The sequence below is a fragment of the Melospiza georgiana genome, chromosome 1 (assembly GCF_028018845.1).
Source record: "Melospiza georgiana isolate bMelGeo1 chromosome 1, bMelGeo1.pri, whole genome shotgun sequence".
In the NCBI taxonomy this organism is placed as follows: Eukaryota; Metazoa; Chordata; class Aves; order Passeriformes; family Passerellidae; genus Melospiza; species Melospiza georgiana.
Window position 1 is genome coordinate 143276031 of NC_080430.1, and position 23342 is coordinate 143299372.

Below are 23342 nucleotides of genomic sequence, written 5' to 3' on the forward strand. Positions count from 1 at the left end.
GATGCAATCACAATGTTTCACAGGTCTTGCAATCAGTTCATTAAACATACTGTTAACTAGTAACTTCCAACTAATGACCTGCAATTGCATTGTCACTCAGCTTCCATGCCCCTCATCCAGCTCTGAGCATAGTCTAAGCCTCATCTTGTTTTCAGCACATTTAGCAATTGACAAGATCAGTGCCTTGACAAAGCTCAAAGCGGGGCAGATGTCTGGGTCTAGCACTAACACTTTCTGCAGAGCATCCCCCTTAAAGTGAAACACCGAGCCTCAGTCCTGAGACATAAACCTCTGTAGCCCTGTGCAATTCCATCTTTGACCAACCAGCTCCCAAACCACTAGGATGGCCACAGCTTACTGACAAAGAGGTCTCTGCATGCCAGAAGCAGCTTCCTATGGGAGGAGGATCATTCTTCCTCCTTGTCTTCTCAAACCTTGCACACAGAGAGACAACAGCTGGATAATGGGTAGGCTGCAATCCTCCCCATTTTACATTGTCTTGCTCCACCATTTTTCCTGCTTATTACAGTAATTCATCCAGCAGATCCATGAAGGCACCACACTGGTCATTTCCATCAGCTAACTTGCAGGAGCTATACATCCTTTCAACAAAGCCTTGAAGAGCTCATTTTCAGTCCCTTTACAGCAGGTGCCAGGTCATACCACCTGTAGATTTATGACCCATTGGGAATGTAGGAGACACTGGAAGGCTGCAGCCTGTGGTACAGACTAAGTGCCCAGGTCACAAGAATTGGATACAAACCAGAGATGCACCTCTGAAGGAAGCTGTTATCACTTTAACACCAAAAATACAATGCTTACCACTCAAAGACAGGCTCTAAAGAGAGTAACTATGAGACTGGTATGCTGGAGGAACAAGCAACCCTAAGATGTTATTGCAAATAACAAAAGTATTCCCTGCCAGTGTGGCAGCTGCATAGAAGCACTAGCAAATCTGAAAATGCTACGACTGTTTACTCCAAATATAGTGGACACATCCAATTGAAATGGCTTAGAGTGGAAATCAAAATACCAAGTAACAAGCTGTTGCAAAATCATCTGTTATTTCTTTCAAGTCTTGTCAAATAGAAGATCTCTCAGCCTCTACCAAAAGAAAAATCATCTAGCAGTAGTTGATATAATTAAATTTAATGCAATAAAACAATTACCCAAAGTCTAAGACCAGCTCATAAATATGTAAATTTCATTGTTATGAAAAGACTAGTCAATCAACTCTATGAAGAGATAGTGAGATATTAACTTCTTTATATTGTTAAGTGCCCATCACTTTTGCCCAGATAGTTGAAATTGCAATTTGCAAATACACAAAGCTAGCTGAATAAAGACCAGCATCTCATTTCTCTCCAGCTAAAAAAAGAAATGAATGTAATCAGCACATTTTCTCTCTAGATGAGAATGACAAACACAATCGCTAATGCATTGTGCTGCATTTCTGGTCTTACAGCTGCTTAAAGCTTCTACTTCCAAAAAAAGACTCTCAAAAGTAGGCAGCTGTGAATGTAACTTGCCCTATGCAAATGTTTTCAACTTTAAAAGAAAACCACTTTCCTCACTGCCTAACTCCCTCTTGTAGTGCAAATCAGGAGGAAAAAGGAGGAGAGACAGCATGCTTAGATTCCTTCTTTCTGTTATTCCGGGAAGCTGTTTGGGAAAATAACTGCTCAGGCTGTGCATTTCAGAATAGCATCAGATCCCCCAGCCACCAGCAAAGGGCTTTCCTCAGCCAAAGATCATGCTGCACCCACGCACTCTTCAAAGCTCCTCCTGCTGATCCTCATGACCATTCCTGGAAACTGGTATTTGTGCAATCCAAAGCACAGCTCCAAGTACATCTCCCTGGTCAGCACAACACATGCCTAGCTGCTATAAACCACTCTGTACACAGTGAGAGGAAATCCATGCAGCTCCAAGGCATTGTGTAAGCAAGCTGACATGCTGCATAACACACAAAAAAGTTTAACAGTGTAGGGGGACTAGGAATTTAAAATGCGTACAGGACATCTCTGACTTAATTATGGCAACCATTGCATTTCATTTTTCTTTTTAAAAAATGCTTATGGTTACTTACTGTACTTATCTAGCTTTAAAATGTCAGAGCACAGGCACAAAAAAGGGCATTAACCACATAAGCAAGCAATGCTGCTTTTCTTCTTTTTATTTATTTTATTCAAGTAACACCTGCAACTTTTCTTCTATTTTTCCACATCTTCTAGAGAGCAGAGGACAAAACTGCTTAAAGCAACATGGGAAGAAAGTACCTAAAGGATTGACTGATTATGTTGCACCTAATTGAATGCACCTACATTAATCTCTTGAGCCTGATGCAATTTCAACTCTTACACTTTCACAGACTTCTGGCTAACCAGCAAGGTGGCAGAAACTGGAGGAAAGCTATCTCCAGTTAACTCCTGTTATTTTGTATTCTTGCTCTTATGTCTAGGCAAACAGCCTGCAAAAAAAATCTCCACAAAGCCTCACCACAGATGGCAGTTTGGCATTCTCCAGCCAAGCTCACACCTGCAGCTTCCATGACCGCTGCTGCAGCTGGGCTTTTTGTCTCCTCTCACTGACAAAAACTGCAAAAACCACAAGTGTTAAGTGACCCACTACTACCACCATCCATTTCATTAATGAACTAAGTCCACAGGAAATCAAGATGCAAGCCTCCACTCTTGGCTCTGCTCCCACCAACACAGCTCTGCTTATTCCCCAGGCAGGGGTAACCTTCGGGCAGTTTGGGCATAGAATTATTGCCACGGGGAAATTCCCATCCACAAGAGGAAGGAAAGAAAAAGCACACAAAACTGACAGTTCTGAAGAGGATTTCAGCCACCAGCATCAGTGTGAGACACAGGAGCCCTGTGCTGAACAGGCCATGAGTCCTGAAAGGGTGAAGCAGTTCTCTTCAGAGCAGTTTCACCTGAACTCTTGCAGTGAGCCACCCCCAAATGGGAGTCACCAGAATCTCCACAGCACTTTACTGTCTCCTGGCCATGACATTGCACTCCAGGCCATGGCTTGATGCAGTCCATGAGCACCAGGACAGTCATGTTACAGAAGGTGGTATGTTTTCTTGCACACTCTGTGTTGAGGCAAGACCATCTCTCCCTGTCTGTGAATTTTATGCAAAACCCACAGATGACAGACACAACCAAACCCAAAATCTGTATTTCCTTCAGAAATCCAAGCAAGACTTCTTATGTGTAGCAGCTTGATTTAATTTTTTTCTACAATATATTTATACAAAGAAGATGCACCCAGAGCATTTTCCAGCACACCTGCACTGCAGAAATGCTGCCTGTTCCCACGGCTCTCTGGGCTGCAGGGCCCCAGCCAGGCTGTGTCCAGCACAGCGGGCTCAGCCCTGACCAGCCCGCCAGAGATAATCAGGTTAGATCATCTAATGGCCCTCCTGGTCCTTAAAAAGAAAATGAGGTGTGAATCACTTTGATGCTTTGAAGCCCTGGTCCAGTTTCTCCCACAGACAGAGACCAGCCACTGCAAGATGAAACTCAAATCAAAGCCAAGTTTTATTTCTGTGGTCAGCAGCACAGACATATTTCAAAACCAAGGTGAAGCAGATGACCAGAGAAGAGAGATGAAGCCAAACAGGCTTCTCTGTCTGTAGGACAGGGAGGCATTCTGTTGGCTAAGAAACAAAAGGGTAGGGAGACAGAGAGCCTGAGAGGCTTTCCGGCCAGATGCTTTCCATAAGTAAACCCTAAAATGGCAGCCACTGGTCCCCACTATTCATTCACTCTGTCATTCTCACCAAAGAACAGGTCTCACATCAGCTGGACATAGTTTTGTCTCTTGTACAGGCAATTGATCTGATCTTGCTTCACGCTAATACTTTATGCAAGATTTTTTAAAAAAAAAACTCTGAATTGTGCAGTACATGACTATTAGCAAGGATAACCCAAGAGGTTTTTTTCTAAGCTTAACAGCTACTTTTTCTCCAGTTTTTGTCCAGTTGTCCATACTAAAGCAGCTCACAGATATTTAAATCATGCAAGGCCATCACTGTTTAATGCTTTCACAGAAAGCTTCCCCAGCAGAATTAATTAGCTGATAAATTATATTGAGAACATATCCATCAAACCAAAGGATGCTGTTCCTCATGTTTGTGCCAAAGCAACTCTACTCCTACTCTTCCATCAGCATAAATGAGTTTAAAAATAGCCTTATAAGAATATTTAAATGGGTTTCATTATAGCTTAAACTAGTGAGAAGACTTTGACAACTATTGCTACAAAGCAAACTCCCTGTAGAACCTTTTTTTAATATCCTAAAAGGAGTTGCAGCTCTACCTGCAGAATTGAAATCAAAAACAGGTTAAGAGAAAACAAAAGAGAGAGTAAGTTATTTCAAACAAAGTGTTCATTGCTGCATGGAGAAGACTTTGTTCAAATATATTGCATGTAAGAAATCTTATTATTGTGTAATTAAGCCCTGAACTAATGTGGCCAGGGAAGTAGAGCCTTAAAAACAAGGCTTTCAAGATTGTCTAGTTTGACACCTTCTTTACATGGCAGAAACAAGTTTGTCTGCCTTAATCCTTCCTCTACAATCTCTGAGAAAGGTCTGTATGTGCTACAAGAAGAGCACTGGAAGTTTTCAGGGATCAAGAAAAGAATAGCATAACCTCAGTTACACCTAATCGCATTCAACCAATCAATACTGCATCATGCTCATCTCTCGTTACTACCAATCCTCTTGCAAAATGAGGCTGTTCTACACACATATTTCCCAATCAGCCATCTTAATGCAAATATGCTGAAAATGTTGCAGGGAACATGCAGGGCCACAGCCTGAAAGGAAAATGCACAGAAACCCACCAGGGCCACAGCCTGAAAGGAAAATGCACAGAAACCCACAGAAGCTGAAAACAAAAAAACCACAGGTAAGCCTCTTTCCAATAAAAACAAACAATGTCCTCTGCAAAGCACAACTAAGTGTACCAGAGAGGGAAATCCAGACAGAGCCACAAAACACCAGAAAACAAGTTACCCCAGACTTCCTTTCAAAAAAGGAAAAGAAATAGAAAGTGGGCAACTCTAGCTGCCCCCTAGATTCTGTGAACAGTTATCCACCTATATCCACCTGTCCATTCCCAGTGATGCTTTGGGATAGTTGTGGGCATGCAAAGCAGCATATCTAGGATCCTAAATAACATCACAGAAGGAATTAGGTACCAGGAAATACAGACCCTCCATTTTTAATGCAGGCACTCTGCAGGAATTCCATGGCATCTCACACAGATCTCCAAAGCACCATCTCACCCTCCAAGTAACCTGAACAATCTTTGCAGATCTTAACATCAAAAGAAATTCTCATTGCTATAGACAGGTCATACAAAATAGACGTGCCTGACATCCAAGCCTTGGGGGTCAAACTACCACTTCACACCTCCATCCAGGGGGATGTCAAAACCTCTACAATCCAGGATTATTCTTGGAAGTCTTTATTTTATTCTCCCTTTAAACAGAACTAGATCTGCCTTTAACTAGGAATCATTGCAATTATGTAAATTGCTGTTATCATATTGCTTGCTTTTAAAAAACAAAGAAATATTCTAAATTTTATAAATTATGAATTTTGTGCATCTAGTTACTGAAACTATTGTTTGAGGCAAAATATGTCATCACAAGACAGAGTTAAAGGAAGAGACTCCTGTTTGCCTTGTGTCCCTTCAACCTTTCCTCACGGCTGGAAGCAGTGAATCAAAGGTAAAATGAACTGACTTGCCCCAGTTTGTTTCCATGCAACTTAAAGCTGCATCATCAATGTTTAATGCTTAGTCCCATTGGTCACAAGAAGCTTTTTATATGCTGAATATATTCCATCTAAGAGACCTTTTCTCTTAAAGAAAGTTATTCATACATCTTTCACCTTATAGGTACACCTAGAAGGCACGAATTTTGAGTTCAGCTTCCTTTTTTGACCAAAAAAAAAAAAAAATCACACATGAAAATAAGCTGAAACCAAACTGACTAACTTGAAGTAAACAAAAGTTAAGCATTAACAAGAAAACATACATTGCTTTATCCATGATGATCATGACCTGAAAAACTGAACTCTAGAGAGGCTGAAATTCAGACCAATTTAAACAGATTAGGCAACAGTAAACATTGGAAACAAGGAGCTTTGGAAAGGATATTGAATAGATGAATTTCTTAAACTGACCAAGCTTTAACCTTTATTAACCAGCCTAAGAGGACAGGACAGATTTCTTGCCACTTAGGCTCAAAAATCCCTGAGCAGTATTCATGATGGGCAGATGGGTGGTTGTTTGCTCTTCTGAAGGCATTGGCTTTTTTCCTGTGGGAGACCCCATTAACCCTACATAAAGCCTTAACAAGAAAACTTCCTTCTAACAACTACATTTGCTTTAAAATACTCAGATCTAAACTTTAAGCTTAATTACACTGTGCATAAAGTCACCCTAAAATAACATCTCAACCAGCTTCTTCATTGTCTCTAGAGATGCCCACAAGTTTAGTACTTTCACCCTAGCTGGGAATATACATGGACACGGCTTTTTCTCCCACTCCTAATTTTGAAAGCCATGTTAAATTAGTAAGGTTGCCAACAAAGAAATCATGTTGTGAAGAACAAAGTCTCTGAAAGCAGGCAGCCACTTCAGACAGAACAGCTAAAACACTTGAGAAAGTGCAGCTTGAGAAAAATGGAGTTTATAGCTCTGAGTGAAGCAGGCCTCAAGCTCACAATGAAAGATTAAAATCTGTTCGTCTAAATCAATTATCCGTCCTGAGCACACGTTGTGCACTTGAACCCAACAGTCTGGGGAGGGCTTTGCATCACAGTACACACTCAGCACAACACTCATTTCCCCAGCAGCAAGCTACATTTCAGCTTAATAGCTAAAACATTCCCTTGGCTGCATTCATAACCAAGGCTCTGCCTCTGCAGCAGCTCCATAAGAGTTACACGTGAACTCTTTACCTTTGAACCAAAGTGACTAACGCTCACACAGAGCTGCTGTTCTCCATGCAACACAACCTAGATTTAACATGGATACACAGCCACAACAGCATCAACAGAAATGTGCTCTGCTGGACTCCAGTGATTTTGCAAGCTAGCAGAAAATGAACAAGCATTGAAAACAGGGATAATCCATCACAATATGCACTTAAAGTATTTACTAAATTTACTTGGGATTTGATTTATTTGTAACAACTCAATGTTCTGGACTTCCATCACTATATTGTGTAAATGTAACCAAGCCTTACTCTAAGATTCTCATTTCAGCACTCTGCTTAGTACCTGTTTGAAAGAAAGGGAGATTTTTTTAACTTCTACACAAGAACAAAGGTGAAGATGATTTCCCAGCATCATGACTCATTATAGTCCTAAATGACAGTTTCCAATCCTAGATCTCAAACTGTAATCTGGTCATATCTCAGTGCCAAATTCTCTCAGATTATTCGAATGCATCATTACTCTCTTGACGCAAATAGTTTAATCCAGTCATTTATTGGGGTTTTTTAAATCACTGTAATACTTTTACTATGGACTTGCATACGTAAACAGTGAATATAAAAGATTACCTGTCTGAAAGGATTTTTTTTTTAAATAAAACCCCTCACTTCTTCATGGATATGTACTGGATGTCCTCTAAATATTCTCAGCACAACACACCCAGCTCCTCTTTTTCCACCATACAGCTCCTCCTCTCTACACTCACTTTCCTCAGCCTGCTCCAGCATCCCCAAACACCAAATGAGTAAGAGGCTGCTCTGAGGGTGGCCAAGTCAAGGCTCCCCTTGAGCTGGCTGAGCAAATGGCACTCCTTTTGTGCACACATGTCCATGTCTGCAGGTACACAGGACATACAAATTCACCCTCTCCTCAGAGATGCTTGGCTTCTGGGGGAAGAGGGCTTGGAAGACAAGCATATCTAAAATATATCTCCTTTTATAGCACAGCCAGGAAAAACAACCTTCAATCATACAAAATGACATCTTCACACTTCAGGCTATTTCATCAATGCCCCAAGTTTGCTTTACAGATTTGGCTTGATCTCATCACAAATTGGAGAACTTCTGGGATTGGGAAAAAAGAGACCAAACCATTGCTGCCTGCCTAAGTCCAGTTTCTGTACTTAGAGGACAGTGAGCACCATTCTGCATTCTTTTCTCACCTCCACCACATTATTCAAATTTCAGAAGTGAAGATAGAATAAATAGAAGAGTCAGTTTCATTTTCATGCACCTGACCCCTGGACTAATTCTGGACAAATTGTAAATGGTGCAAATCGGGCTTTGCATATTGCCTGGCACCCTGAAAGCCTACAGCCTCTGTAAGCCAAGCATCAACACTCCCACCACTGCTTAACCCTGCGAAATCAAATACATTTAGCAGGTGTGTCTGGGACTAAGTAAGGGCAGAAGCTGGTCCTGCAGACAAAAACACATTAACAATGCTATTTATCATGCTCAGCAGAACAAACACCAGCTCTGCCTCAAAACAGAGTAATGGCAATACCAATGGCTGTTACTCTTGGGAGAAAATGGACCCAGTTCCCAGGCATATCTTTCACTTTGGGGTGGGCTGAAGTGACTCCAGGACAAACATCATTTATGTATTCTTCAGTGCTTCCATCTGGCAGCTCTGCCGAGGGAGGGGAGTGGTGTTAGAGAAAGAGACATCCCCCCTCCTCACCTCCAGCTCCATTTTGCAAAATCCTATTTTAAGCCCTCAGTGTACACGCCGAGGTGCACAGCACCACTACTGTAGTAATGGCAGCCACAAACCCGCCTGCTTGTTTGTCATCCATCAAGTACTCACACAGGGCTACACTGAACTGCAGAACAGGCTCAAATACTGCTCCAAACTGAAGTCCCAGCCAGCTCCTTGATATTAGTTACTATAGAAACCAGTCCCTCGGCACAGGCGCTCACAGCAGGAAATCATGCAGATTTCAATTTTACATAGTAATAAATGCTGCGGGAGAGGAGAATTTCACAACAATTGCAGGGGCTGATTGTACAAACCCAGACCTCTTCTACTCCACGACACTGCAGATGAACGTGCCCACGCACACAATTGCCACTGCTCCTAGTTTTGAAGTGGTTTCCACAAAGCTTTGAGTTGGAATGGATGCTGGAAAGGTGGTAGCATTTTTCAGTGGCTTCATTAGACTGGAAAACGTACTCATTTTTACATGCAAGGAGCCCATGTGAAAACAACAAAACAAGCACCAACTGCAAAGCAGCAGGAAGATTTAAGCATGTATGTAAGTACAGACAGTCCAAACATTTTACAGGAAGTACTGTCAGGTCACAACCCAGGGCTTCTTTGGAAATAGCCCATCTTCCTTTCCTTCTCCACCCTGTCCAAAAAAGCAACCTGAATAGAAGGCAGGTCACAGATTAATTTGTAGAAAAAAAACTGTTGTAGAAAGCACAGAGACAAGAGGGAAGACTCTGAGCCCTGAAATGAAACAATAAGGTAATATTATCCTAACTTTTCAGAAGTAGTTCTACAGGTTGGACTCCATCATGCGTGGGAGGAAGAGGAAGATACACAGCACAATTCACTTCTTGTCCCAGGCAGAACTGAATTTTCTAAATGAGTGACTCTTCCTCACCTTTCTAAATGAGCCTATAAGCCTGAACAGGGCAGGTTTTACTATATCAACCAGGGAAGAAAAGAGCAGGGAACTGCTTCACTTAAGAAAACTAACATGAAGGGAGGAGGGAAGGGGTGAACAGCTTGCACAGCAACAGGGACAAACATTTGTGCTGGCAACAGCCGACAAATCATCAAGCAAACAGAAGGACAAGAAAATGAAGGAAGTTGGTCTATTTTTAAGCAAGACCTCATTATTACCATGAACATGCACTGCTTCCCAAGAAGCAGCAGGTATGCAAACATGAGATGAATCATATCACAGAGTAAATCACCTGGCAGCAGCACACTCGTTTGCATGGACACACACAGAGTGAACACATACGATCTACGGGCCTGACACCTACGAAAATGTGTGGAAGAGCATCCTTCTGGGAGGCAGCCTGAATTATGGAGAGCAAAAAAAAACCTGTTAGACAATGCAAATGTCACTGCTGCTTCTGAAAATGACTTTTGTCACTGCTTTTGTTAATGATTAGATGGAGTCCATTGTTATGGACGCTCCACTCACAATTAGTCTGCTGCAGCTTGTAATTTCACTTTTTGTACAGCTCTCTCATATCATTAGAAACAAACACAGTTTTTGTAGAGCCAGGGTGGGAATAGACTGAGGGAATTGGAGAAGACACCCCAAGTGAAAGCACACATTTATATCACAGCCTTTGCACAAACTACCTTGCTGATACAAAGGAAGGTCACAAGTGGTTTTAGGACATGTGGACGGGGGTGCAAGGAGGTGAACTGCAGGACTCTGATCAGTGCCCCCTCACATCCCCAGGTCTGGAGAGTTTGCAAGAAGCCATCTGACAGCACCAAATCTGATACTTCCCCAACACATGTGTTCTAGGCAGCCACCACTGAGGTGATCACCAAAAGGACAACCCCCAAAACTGCATTTCAGGCAGCTGTGAGGCACAAAGCACGAGGCCACAGAAGCTCAGCAACTGCTCTGCAGCCTCCACAGGCTGTTATGGGCAAGGTCCATGAGGCAAGAAGCACTACCCTACTTCACAGAAACCCTGCTTAGTCTGAACTGATTTTCTAATTCTCTTCCCATGCCACAGAACTTCCCTTTCTCTGGTTTAGCAAATAAAAAAGATACTAAATAAAACTCTATGAGAGCAGATCTTCAGCTACCTTTGTTATCCAGCTGGTGACAGATTAAAAATAAATAAGAGCTGCAACAACTCTCTTGTTGTGATTACTACAGGATTGTAACTATGTGCCAACTAGTAATTTATCACATCAAAAGGCTGCTTGAATTAGCCTGAAAGGGGATCTCCCACCACAGAAACATGTGCTACACTGGGAAAACCAACCACCAACCAAAACCTCAGCCTCCACTTTCAAATCCACATCCCATCATCAAAAGGATGCTTTTGCATCTTTGACTCTAAACTAATAAATCATCTGAAGGAAATCCTAAAGCCACTTACAATTTATCCTCATTACTTCCCAAACTCGATGATTAAGACATTAAAAGTTTGGTTCTGTTGCCAAGACTGAGAAAATTCTTTGCAGCTACAAAACCAGTATTTAGTTACTGAAGTGTAGGTGCTCTGTGTGAAGATGCCCACAGAGATATAAATTCATAATGCAGCTGGAAACAACAATCAATCCATCCATCCCAAGCCTGCAGAAAAACCAGGATCTGATATTCTACCCTCCTAAAAGCAACACAGCTGTATAAGTAAGGAGAGAGAAAGAACCACAACCAAGTGTATGAAAAATTAACTCTGAGCTGTTCCCCCTCCCCACAGTCCCAAAGATTTCCAATTCAGATGATAGTGAGCAGACTTACATCCAGTCATGTGAAAAAAGTCCAGCCCCTGCTATCTTAACACACCAGCCCACTCCTTGGACAAGGTACTAAAGAAGTTTGTTGGCTTCTTCCTCCCTCGCCCTTTCCCCCCCCCCCTCATAGAAGCTGGTCCTGCATTCAAATTTTCTATTTAGCCCACACAATCACCTGGTGGCTTTACACCCTTTCCTAACAACATTTCAGTCTCTCAGCACCTCAGCAAGCTCAAAAAAATACTGGGTTGTAGGGCAAATGCAAACTCCACTCCTGTGTCACTCTCTGCACTGTACAAAGGGACATCTATGTAAGTTATTATAGCAATTATTTTTGTCTTTTGCCCTGAATATTACTCCTTAGGTAAGGATAAATCAGCACAAATGTTGTCAATGACCCTGAGCTAGATTTTGTCTTGACCTTAAGAAAAATAAGGCATAAATAAGGCATAATATTTTTTTAAGCTGCAGTGCCTGCACTTCTCCAAAGAAAAGACAATGGCCATGTTTTACTTGCAGTGCAGTCCTTTCAAGCCCCTAAATACAAAATCTAGTCATTAATAACCAAACCACTGCCCTTGTGTTTGAGCATTTTAGATGTTCACCCCATTTTGACTGCTCCAGCCAAAGGGGCTCACATCAGAAACAGAGTTCTCAGGGTGACACACTTGGTGACAAACACGGACTGGCATTTGCTACTGGTCTAGAGAGAGATGGGAACACAGAAATAGTGAATAGCACAACATGGCCTTTGTGATTTGTAGTTTTAGCTGTTGTTAAGCAGAATATCCAAGTCCCACTTCTCCAAACACAACAGATATGTAATATGCATCCAGCTTCAAAATTATCTGCCAGTGATTCTGATTTTGGTCCTGCATTTTGCATCATCTTCATGAAAACATAATGGAAGACTGAATGGCTCATTTAAATACTTTTCTTCCTGCTTATTTTGTATATGAAAATCCACAAAGAAAAAGACTGGACTGTATTATTTTTCTGCAAAGACTCCACTGGAGAATAAGTACTTATGACAGTCTTATCTTAACTGACAGGAAGCTTTACAAAGGTTTTGCTATTTGAGTATGAGCATGTGAAATTAAAGAGGAGTCAGATGAAGGAATGGGACAATGAGAATGCCTTTCCTCTTGTGACCAGCTTTGTTTTCACTCTGAAATTCGGCACAGATCACCATCACATCTCCCCAGTCCATAGCCAGGAGCAAAGCAGCTCATTTCAAAATGTTATACAGCTGTATGTCTACTGCTGTAGACTGTGATGTCTTTCTCCTCTCCAAGCTTCACTTCTGTTCCATCTATTTTTTTCCTCCATGAAAATAAATAAACCAATAGAAAACACCCTCCAGCACTGTCCATTACATTTTGCTGTAGCACCAAGACCCTGCCCTACCTTGGCTCCCACTCTGCCTTATTTGCACTGAGCAAGGTCCTGGTTCAGGAGGCCTAAACACACTCACTTGGGAGCTCATAGAATTACCAAAGATAATCCCAGCCCTGCAACACTTTGTTTCCCTGCACCTTGGGAAACCACTTCAGTACATACCATATAGATCCTGGCCAAAATAACAAGTGATCACCCAGACTAAGGCGTCTGAAGGGGTGCTTACACACTACCTGGAACAACATGGATGCAGAGTCTGACCAGGAACACCAATCTGCAGAAGAGGTACTATTTTAACTTACTAAAAATGAAGAGCAGTCACTGAGTAGTGCTACAGAAGAGCTACCTGACGTAGTCACTCACAAATATTAATCAAATTTAACTTTATAAGTAAAAGTGTTAAATCATATTTACATTTTTGTGTGCTGTTGAAATTTAATGAGGCTTGAAAAAAGTGCAGGCACTTTAATGTAGCACTTCTTCCACACTGATATATCCGGCCCCTCAACAGGGTAACATTAAAATTACTGTGCTGATTTTGGTCCCTGCTGCTGCATGCCATGCAGACACAAACTGAGTTTTGCTTCCAAATCTACTCAGTGTCCCTTGGTAGCTGGCTGACTACCCACAGTGTCCTCCCTGATCACAAAACCCTCAGTCCAGCAGAAAGGGTCTCCTACTCAAGGGGAATTTCCTGCAACTCTGCATGGCCTTAAAATCCTCTCAGATATCTGTAAAATGAAAGAGATAGAAAACATACTAGATGTCAGAATTACCAAAGGCAGGGAGAATATACCTCTAGTAGCACTTGCCAAGAGGGAACTTCAAACAGCATTACAATCCATGGAATGCAGCTGGCCAGAGAAAGCTGTGTGATTCACTGACACCCTCTTGAAGTGATTTAACTAATCTGCTAATATCAAGCACACCTATGTATATGCAAAACCCTTCAATATGAATGAAAAACAGAAAACCACAAGACTTGAGTATCAGCTGCCTCATTAACAATCTCACTTTGAAGATCAATTTTAAGCTTGGGTAAATCAAAGCTTTTTGATCATCTTTCCATAAATTTTAATTTACACCTGTGCAGGTAGGCAAGATTGGGGCAGGGTTTTATTGGGAAGCTGCTGATGCTGAATTAAGTGGATACATAAGAAGCGTGCATATCTTCACATTAATCTCCCCCATAACACAAGGAGGATAGTTACTTTTCACACCTACTTTTCCAAGTTCCTGAGCTCTAGTACTTATCTACAAAGGACATTCAAATGCAGCAGAGGCAGAAGAAGACTACCATACAAAAAGCAAAGCAATTTACACACACTCTTTTACATACTGTTGAAAGCCAACTTGAACATATATCACATATAAACACAGTATTTGTGATGCACAGTTCTTGTCTTCTTTATTGCACAAATAATCAGGTAAATGGAAATAAAATTAAATTAGATTTAAATTTCTTCCATGCTTCAGCTAGAACTGATGAAGGTAAAAACATTCAGAATTTCAAATATTGCAAGAAACAAGCCATATAAGAAAAGCCTAAACTACAACTCATGAGCACACATCTCCCCAAAAGGAAACTTCATTTTTAAGGTATTCAAGAGTTATTATTACACTATTTAAGGCATATTGAGGATTTAAAGGTACCCTCATTCATTTCATATTTTGTAAGCATTCTCTTTAATAATCATAGTGAGAGATAATACAGATTCCACTGCAGACTACCAAATTCTGCTGGGCTGTATGCCAAACAGATGCAGCTTGAACAACAAAAACTGCTACATAGATGTCTCTATTTTGTCAGAGCTCAAAAATCAAAACATCTAAAGGAATTTTGTTTTCAAGAATCTCTGATGCCAGCAAAACCAGCACACATTGCTATACAGCTAGCATTACTTTAAATTAGCAACATAACTTAACAATCTCCCCCATTCAAATGATGATTCTCAGATGACCAGACCCACAGAAATCTAACATTTTGTTGATACATGCATCAGATAATTTCCCTGTGTTTTCCCTTGTCAGGTTAAAATCAAAGCATTGAACCAAGGGAAGTAAACTGAGGAAAAAAGAGACAGCTTTGGGTTGATGCACATCAAAATGGAGAGACAGCAAAGGAGGAAGCAAAAGCTGAAATGAGCTGGCTGGGAATTCATTTGTGTATTGAGTCACCACAAAACATCAGGTACTTCACATTCAGGGCTTTTCCTACTTCAGAAGCTACAAAAGGAAAAAATACAGCAAAGTACAGGTTATCTGACTCATCCGATCAGGTTTGACCACAGGCAGAGCTCCAATTATGCCTTCTGAGCTCCAGATGGGAACGTGAAGATTAACATTGCAGGATTAGAAGGAAGTAAATGGCATGGAGAGAACAATGCAGCAGAAGAGCAGAGACAGTGCTTGGGAACAGCAGTAATGGCACCCAAGGTAAGGCTGCCAGCTGGAACAGGGACTGGCAATGATGGAAATAAGCTCTCATTCTTGAACACTGGGTGACTGAAAGGAGATTGTCTCCCCTTGCCTGTGTGTGCACATGTATACCCAGGCAAACACTTTTTCTTCTTCCAAAGCTAATGCTGCTGCAAACTGATTAAAGAGTAGCCAGAGTTCTTCTGTTGACTGATAAAACACTTCCATCAGCTAGATCAATGAGTCTTAAAATAACAGGCCACTTTCTGTAGAACTACAAGCAATTACAAATTAAAGGCAGCACCAGCTTCACAACACTTCAGACATCCTACAAGGAACTAACACTGTCCCTCCAGAGCAGGCACCTGCTCCAGCATTTCCATGCACAGTTAGTTCCCAGAGGAAGCATTTGGCTCATGCAATGATAAACCAGGCTCATGATGTAAAATATACCAACCTCCCTGCCTTTGTCACGGGAAGTGCTGCTCCAGTCTCATTTATCCCCAGCAGCTGAACATGACTTTGTCTAACTTTGGTTAATCTGTTAACTGCAAACTTTGGTTTATCTGTTAACTCTCTAAACAGGGTGAAACACAGCCAGATGTCTGACTGGACAATCAGATACATAATTTTATATACTGGGTAAGTAACAGGGAAAATTTAAGAAAGGATTTTTCACTTTATGTAACCACTCAAAGGGAAAACTGAGAGCCAGTTAAAATTCCCATTATAGAGAAAAAAACAATTAAGTTTTTCAGTTTTTCTGTTCAGTTTAGAATTCCTAAAACTGATGGCAAAATATGTTTTTATTGAACTGTGCCCTCATAAGTCATATGGATTTTTGCCTTTACCTTTCCTGGGGACAGGTGTTTACCCTGCCCACAGCAAAGCAGAATGATCAGTATTTGTTAAAGGAGCAAGGTGCAACCTCAGAGATAAACCTGAATGGGAATAAATGGAAGTTGGGTTGGGTGACAGATCAGAACCACCAGCTAACTTGGGGTTTTGATTCACTGCCCAGAACATCACTTTCTAAAAATAAAACCAAAATTCCCTTCTATCCTTTCAGTCAGGGAAGGCAGAAGGCAGAACAGAGGAGCTATACAAATTTGGCATGCCTGGATTCACAGAGCTCCTTTTGTAAAGGATGTGCTGGAAGAGATAAGAGACAAGACACGACACAGCAGAAAGTGCAAAATACCCTTCAAAAACCCACACAAGCCATTTTTGTTTGAGAGTGGGAAAAGTTTCAGTCATTCTGGTATCTCAATGGAAGCCCTATAAGCCTGCCAGCATAGTCAGAAGACAAGTCCCAAGGATTTTGGTCGTTTACTTTGTTTCCCCTTGGGGAAAGCAGAAGAAAGGGAAAAGAACATGCTTGAAGGAAGGACATGTTAGAAATCCAAGTGAAGTTCTTCCTTGAGTCTCTTCCTTAGTTTATTCCACTTTCTGTCATGCTTATTATTTTATGTGAGTGGATTACCTATAATTTACAGGAGGTATGCATATAATGAGCAACTTCTTATCAGAATGTAAATATTAGCTTTAGACAGGAAAAAGAAGTATTTTTCCCTCTTGTCATTCTGACTTGGAACTCACTCCAGCAGCTGCTGCTCCTCCTGTAAGCCAGAGGTAAGGGAAGTTTGACTGAGCCTGCACTCTGCTAATGGCAATGAACACCCTTCATGTCAGCAATATTACCTTTCTTACTCTCCAAGGCAAATGCCAACAGCACATTAGGAAAAGACCTTTAGGGTTAGAGTTGACCAAGAGCTGCTCCCGCAGCAGTGATTTATCTACACTCTAGATTTACTCTTCAGCAGCAGTCCAAGGACAGTGACCATGGGGAATGCCCTACACCACTGCAGGGACATCTGCACATGATGCCTTGGTCACTGGGCATCCAGCATCAGAGAGAAGCAGCCTTTTGTCTCCTTCCAACTCAGCAGGCTGGAAAGAATGCCAGCTGCACTATTCTGGCTCTCCATACTCACCAATAAGCTGAGACTGCTACCCAGAGAAGGCCACAGCCCAGGAAAATTCCGTTTGACCAAGAACATCAGACTTAAAGGGGAAGCACAAGCAAAGTCTTTGCTCAAAGATGTAAGTACAGGTCACTGTCATCATTACTGGCAGACCCTAAAGGCCACAGATCAGCCAGTGTCTGCTCTGTCTCCAGCAGCCCCCCAGTTATTTATTCCAGCTGAGTATCAAGCCTTTTACATTTCCACAAGGTACAGAGGCGTCAGTGAATACAGATTTCTGTAAATCTTGCTTTCTAAAATATTATTCATCAAAGTATAATTCAAATGGTAATTAAGAAGTGTTCACATGATTGATGACACATTTAAATTACAGGTTTCCAGCAGTTTTTTTTCAGTAAAGACAACTTCCTTTTTCACGTGCCACTTTTTCAACGTGCAAGTCCATCTAACAGATGTCTCACAGATCTGCTTGTCAATGTAACAAGACTTCTTTTTATTACTACAAATGGTATAAACCACACAGCATTCTGTTAAACTCAATATTGACACATCTGCTTACCACGTGTATTAGTAGCCATGTCAGCCACTTTCTGAAAGGCATCCAAAAAGGCAGCAGCTGCTACTACTGTAGTCCTGAAATGCATACAGATAACAAAACATTAGCAGTGTCTCATTGATGCCTATTTAATTACTGCCAAAAACATTTAGGCTTATAAAGAATAACACTGTGAACTTGCAGAGGCCACAAAAAGTATGCTCTTTTATATCTGAACTTAGCCTTTTCCCTCCTTCCTTAATCCCTTCCTTGCTTTGTGTTAGCACTATGGACTTGGAGGCAGCCACGCTAATTCCATGCTGAGAACTGCACAGGACAGGTGCTGTTTCAAAAGAGCACAGCCACCCTCCTTCTAGCTGATTTCCTCTGAAGAACTAATATTAAGCAGTCAAACATGAAAAACAAATCTAACACACATTATACTTCACCCATTAGTGAACAAATTATAGCCACTGCTATTTTCAGGGAACATGCATATTTTAAGAATAAACATGCAGCAACTTCCTTTTATCTAGGATCCTAGCCAAACAATTGCCACCATTTTTCATGTGGGGAGCATGAGCATCCCTTGAAACAGAAAATTTTCTGGAAATCAGATTGGTCTGGAGCTCTTGGACAAATGGAAAAGGAAAAAACCCCTCCACTTCAAGAAATAAACCAAAACAACTTAAACCTACAAAAAAAACACCAACTCCAAAATGCCCAAAATAAACAAAACCTCTTTCTGATCTAGTGCTCCTCCAAGCAGGATCCTTCCTGAGAGGTACACCAGCAACCTCAGACTCCACAACCCAAAGCGTCAACCTCCCTCCACGTGTGGAAACCCCCCCAGACCTGTGGTGGACAGATCTGTTCAAGTGGACAGCAAACGTGAGTTACCATTTCCAGACACGTTTGCTCTAGATAAGCATGCCCCAGAGCCCTGAACACCTCAGGTCAGTCCCAATTTCTGAAGGTTTATAGTCTGGTTGACCCAATTAAAGAGAAAGTAGGCCAGGGCCCTACAATTGTGCCCTCTCCACAGTTACCTCATGGTTCTCTTTCTGCACATTTTTTCTAACAGTAACTCTGATTTTCTCTCTTGGTGGTGTCAGTCAGCCTTTTCAAGCAAAATCCAGAACAGGGACTATCACATTCACTTTGTTTCAAGAGCTCCTTGGTAGCCTCAAAAAACCCAGCAGACCTGCAGGGAAGCTGATCCTCGGCCAGAAAGACCACAGGACTGCTTAATTAGGTCAGATTTTATGCAAGTCTCACTCCAAATATGCTCAAGGTACAGAGGACATAACTGGCAGTGTGGTAAATGGCCTACTGACAGCACAAAAGATTTGAACACACACAGAATAAAACCACCCCAGGCATGACAGGACCAAGCAAATGCATTAAGGACTCTCCACATGCCCAGGAGATTAAAGGGAGGGCAAACCCCCACCCTGACAGCTAGCTAGCAATACTGGGCCCTGGAACCAGATAATCTTCTCTAAAATTTTCCTTAACACTGTTTGTGATGTTCATCTTCCCAACTTGTGGGTCACACTGTTATTCATGTACTATGTTGTTAATTATTAATTATATTGCTAATAACAAAGTTCCATTTCCCCAGTAACAAGATCCAGAAAGATCTGGCTCCAGCTCAAATGACATCTGCTGTCCTTTATCAGAGCACACAGAAATGAAACAGCAGCAAAAGGCTCACATTTGCTAGAAACAAACAGCAAATCCTCGAACACAGGCTTTCAAGCTGCCCGCTTGCATGTTCCTGTGGCACTGCACTGACAGAATGCAACACCACAGGACTGGGAAATAAACAAAACTGTGCCTCATGCCATCCCAAAGGCCTGTGTTTGGAGAGTATAAAATGCTAGGAAAGTTCTCCATTTACTCTTTCTCTACATCTTCCGTACTCACTGTGACATGATTGCTGGAAAAGGAAAAAAACCACAAGCAAGTGTGGCATGTTAGGCACAGTGCAGCAAACAGCACATTCCAGCTGTTTAGGGCAAATGAAGCAAAGCCCCAGCTTCTCTGGGAATGGTTCATAATGCAACACAGAACCACAAACCAGACTGCCAGTAACCTGTTACCGCCACAGCTGCTGGGGAAAAGAAATGGTGTTCTGCAGAGCAGAGAGGAGACTGGTTTAGGGAGAGTTGTGAGGAAATGGAGCTTGTATTTGTATCAGCAGAAACAAATTTACAAGTGAATGAATTCTAGAGGTAGAATTGGTCTGAGTGTGATACTTTGTCATATATCAAATAATCCAGAATGCCATTTTGAAAGTACACCTCAAATCCTTAGGTTTTAATAATCACCAATGTATGATCCAGCAAAGCAATTCTCTTCATTTTTAAGTCAGAAGAAAATGCTGGTAAGGCTACCAAAGATTTTTTAATATTTTGAGCCCTTTTCCTACATAACCCCTTTGTACTCTACACTAATAAAAAGGGCAACATAGACCTAACTCCAAATGTGTGTTCACTAAACAATAGTAAACTCTTTCCAATTTTTTATCAATATCCATGAAATTTAGTTCATTTTATATTTATTATGTATAGCTGATGGCATACTGTGAATTTTCCTAAATATGTGAAAACACCAGTAGTAGTATTTAAAAAATAACATGCAGGTGTTGACTAAGAAACATGCACAATTTTACAAGGATGTGCTTAGGAAATTATCCTTGCAAAAGCTGCATTTAATCTTAATGTTTGCACATCCAAGGAACTGTAGGGGATCTTGACTGTGTAACATAAAACTTACCGAAGCTGAGACTGCAGCTTCCCAGCTTTATTTATAAAATCTTCCCACACTGGATAACTTCCCTGCAAGAAAAAACAAAACACAACAATGAACGCTTGATTTGAGCATTCTGATTTTAATACTATAGATCAAATTAAACTGGATATAAAACAATAACTAAAACTGTACTAAATCCATGAACACCAAAATCAACTGCTTCTGAAGCCAGATGAAACAGTAGTCCTCCAATGAGGCTTTACAGTTTTTTTGAATAGAACACTGGGCAAGAGGGATTTCAACTGAAGCAGCAAAAAGAAATGCCTTCCTTTGGATGGATACAGCAAAAAGCAAGCCCATTGAAAGCAGGGCACTGCAACAGCATGTACAGAGAAGCTCCCAAAACCAAAGGCAGCATCAGAGTTGTTCTTCTTTACCAACCGATCATCTGTGGTTTTTCCAGGTTCAGAGCCCGTACAATGAAAGTGTGACTTGACCAAGACACCACTTCAAGCACTGCCTCAATATAACTCTGTAATTGCACACAGAAAAGCACAGTGACAGCTCAAGACAACCAGCTTTCCCAACAGCTACCTTGTCACTGCAAGACCTGTTTCCAAAACAGTCAAAAGCCTTGGAGACAATTTCTGAATTGAAGCTGATAAAACAGTATGGCACTGAGTGTATACAAAGTGCTTAATAAGGTTTAATTCTTCCTGACTTCAAGTCTCCTGTAGAATTTTCCCCATTTTTAAAGACTGGATTAAAACCCAAAGTTTTACTTAGAATATGAACACAAAGTATTCTTGCAAGTCCTGATCTTTATTTGCCAAATTTAAAACAAAAAATTGCTCTCTGCCCCGAAATTGCTCTCTGCAGAGCAAGTACAAATTTTCCGCTAACAGCAAAAATGTGGTAGAAAGAAACCTCAACATTTCCCTTTGATTGGAGTCTAGAGAGTAAAATAAAATATCCCTGCTTCCTTTAATAAAGGTATAAGACTTGCTGTTACCAGAGCAACAACACAATAAAACCCAGATAAGGCAGATCCTCAAGGCTAACATTACCGCAGCTCTGACTGGAAGAGGTTGCAAGAAAGTGCAGTTGCTTGTAGCAAACTCAATCCACCCTTATAAACTGGTCTGATTTTTGTAAGTAAACCAAAATCCACTGCTGTGAGAGATAGTGTTTTGTTTTCAGGGCGAGGACAGGTCCTTCCCCAAAAGCTGTCAGACAAATTCCAGCTCCTCAGTACAGCCTGGCAAGGCAGCTCCCAGACACCTGCCTGGAAGCCTCCTGGTACTCTATTCTTCAGCAAGGCTTGTGGGGTTTTTGCAAAAAGGAAAAAAGAAAGGGAAAAGACCCCAAACAATGCAAAGCAGGTGTTCATAAAACCTTGTTATACCCTACATATGACAGAGCCAATGGCAAATACAGAAAATTAAAGAGAAAATAGCTGTCTGGGTGGCAAGATCTAGAATATAAAGTGCTTTGTGCTAAGCAAAAACCTGTCAGACATTTTAAAAATGAAAGAAACCCAATTATTTAAAAGAGGCAAAAAATGCTATTTCCCTAAACCTATTAGTCTTAGTGCAATCCCTACTCTGAACCCTCTCTCAGTGTCACCTGCAGCCGGGCATGCATTATGCATGGGCGTGCCAGGAGCCCTGACAATCACCAGGACGGCCCAGGGCTTAACAGGATTCTCCAGCAAAATGCAAGCCAGCAAGCAGAGGATACCAAAGCAGCCCGATTATGTTTCCATCTCCCTGGTGCATTATCCAGCTAAACACACCTGATGGCATGAAGGGGATTGACACCAGCCCTGTGTTTAGCTGCTTCCCAGGGAAGCACTCCTATCAAAACACAACACAGGAAGAAAGCCCCCTTTTTTTTTAATTTTTGGTCAGTCTAGAAAGCAAATTTTGAGATGTGAAACATTTCCACAACTATTTAGCTCTTGTCTATAATAATGCTGTTTTCCTCAAACCAAGGCTGCTCAAGTAAGCAGTAAGAGCCCACTTTGTTTAATTGTTTGCTGTATTTGTTTGGTTGAAATCAAAGCAGTTTGTTTACCTGGGCTCCCTAAATAGTGGCAACGAGCATCTGATCTCATTTCAGACAGCAGAAAAATTGAGCTTTTGGGGCTTTTTAATGTCACTGAATTAATACCTTCACTGGTGGGTTTTGTTGGAGTTCTTTTTTTGCTTGTTTTTGCATTTTTAAAGAAAACCTTCCAGCAGTTTTACATTAGGGATATGAAGTCCTATATTATTTGCTCAGCTTGCCATATCTTGGTTTCACACTCAGCTGAAAGTAAGAGGCATGTACTTCATCTGGCTTCCAGAATAATTTGCTCTCACTTTTCCCTGCTGGAGCCACATCCACAAGCTCATCTCCCCCTCAGATCATGAAGTCACGCACTAAACTGCATCATTCCTTTCAGCTTCTCCAAAGAACATTTCCACCAGTACATCCCTGCTGAAACTGAAACCCCGTCATTCCCACCTACAGCAAAAGTGCTCAACACCTACCACCACTTCACAAGACCAAATAACCAGGGGTTCATCCCAACTCCAGCAGCTAGGAAGCAAGGAAGCCATGTAAGTGATGCCTGTGGGGACAAACTAAGAGATGGCAGGAATCAAATGGTGCTGTAAATCTGCACAGTGCCAGTGCCCAGGGCAGCAACTCCTTCCCAAGACCTCCTCCTGTGCCACCTGGAGCACGGCAGCCCTGCTGTGTCTCACCTCCAGCAAATGTTCTCGCTGTTGTCAAAG

The 23342-nt window shown here is 41.5% G+C and overlaps 1 protein-coding gene across 12 annotated transcripts in view; it reads right to left on the minus strand.

Moving 5' to 3' along the window:
• Window positions 1-23342, minus strand: part of MTSS1 (MTSS I-BAR domain containing 1) — a 125928-nt gene that overhangs the window by 88079 nt on the left and 14507 nt on the right. For all 12 annotated transcript variants that reach the window (XM_058040053.1, XM_058040045.1, XM_058040112.1 and 9 more), the window contains 2 exons: window positions 20587-20648; window positions 17830-17903 (listed from right to left, as the gene is read on the minus strand). In XM_058040053.1, coding sequence (XP_057896036.1) covers window positions 17830-17903; window positions 20587-20648 — 136 coding nt within the window. The remainder of the gene's footprint in view (window positions 1-17829; window positions 17904-20586; window positions 20649-23342) is intronic.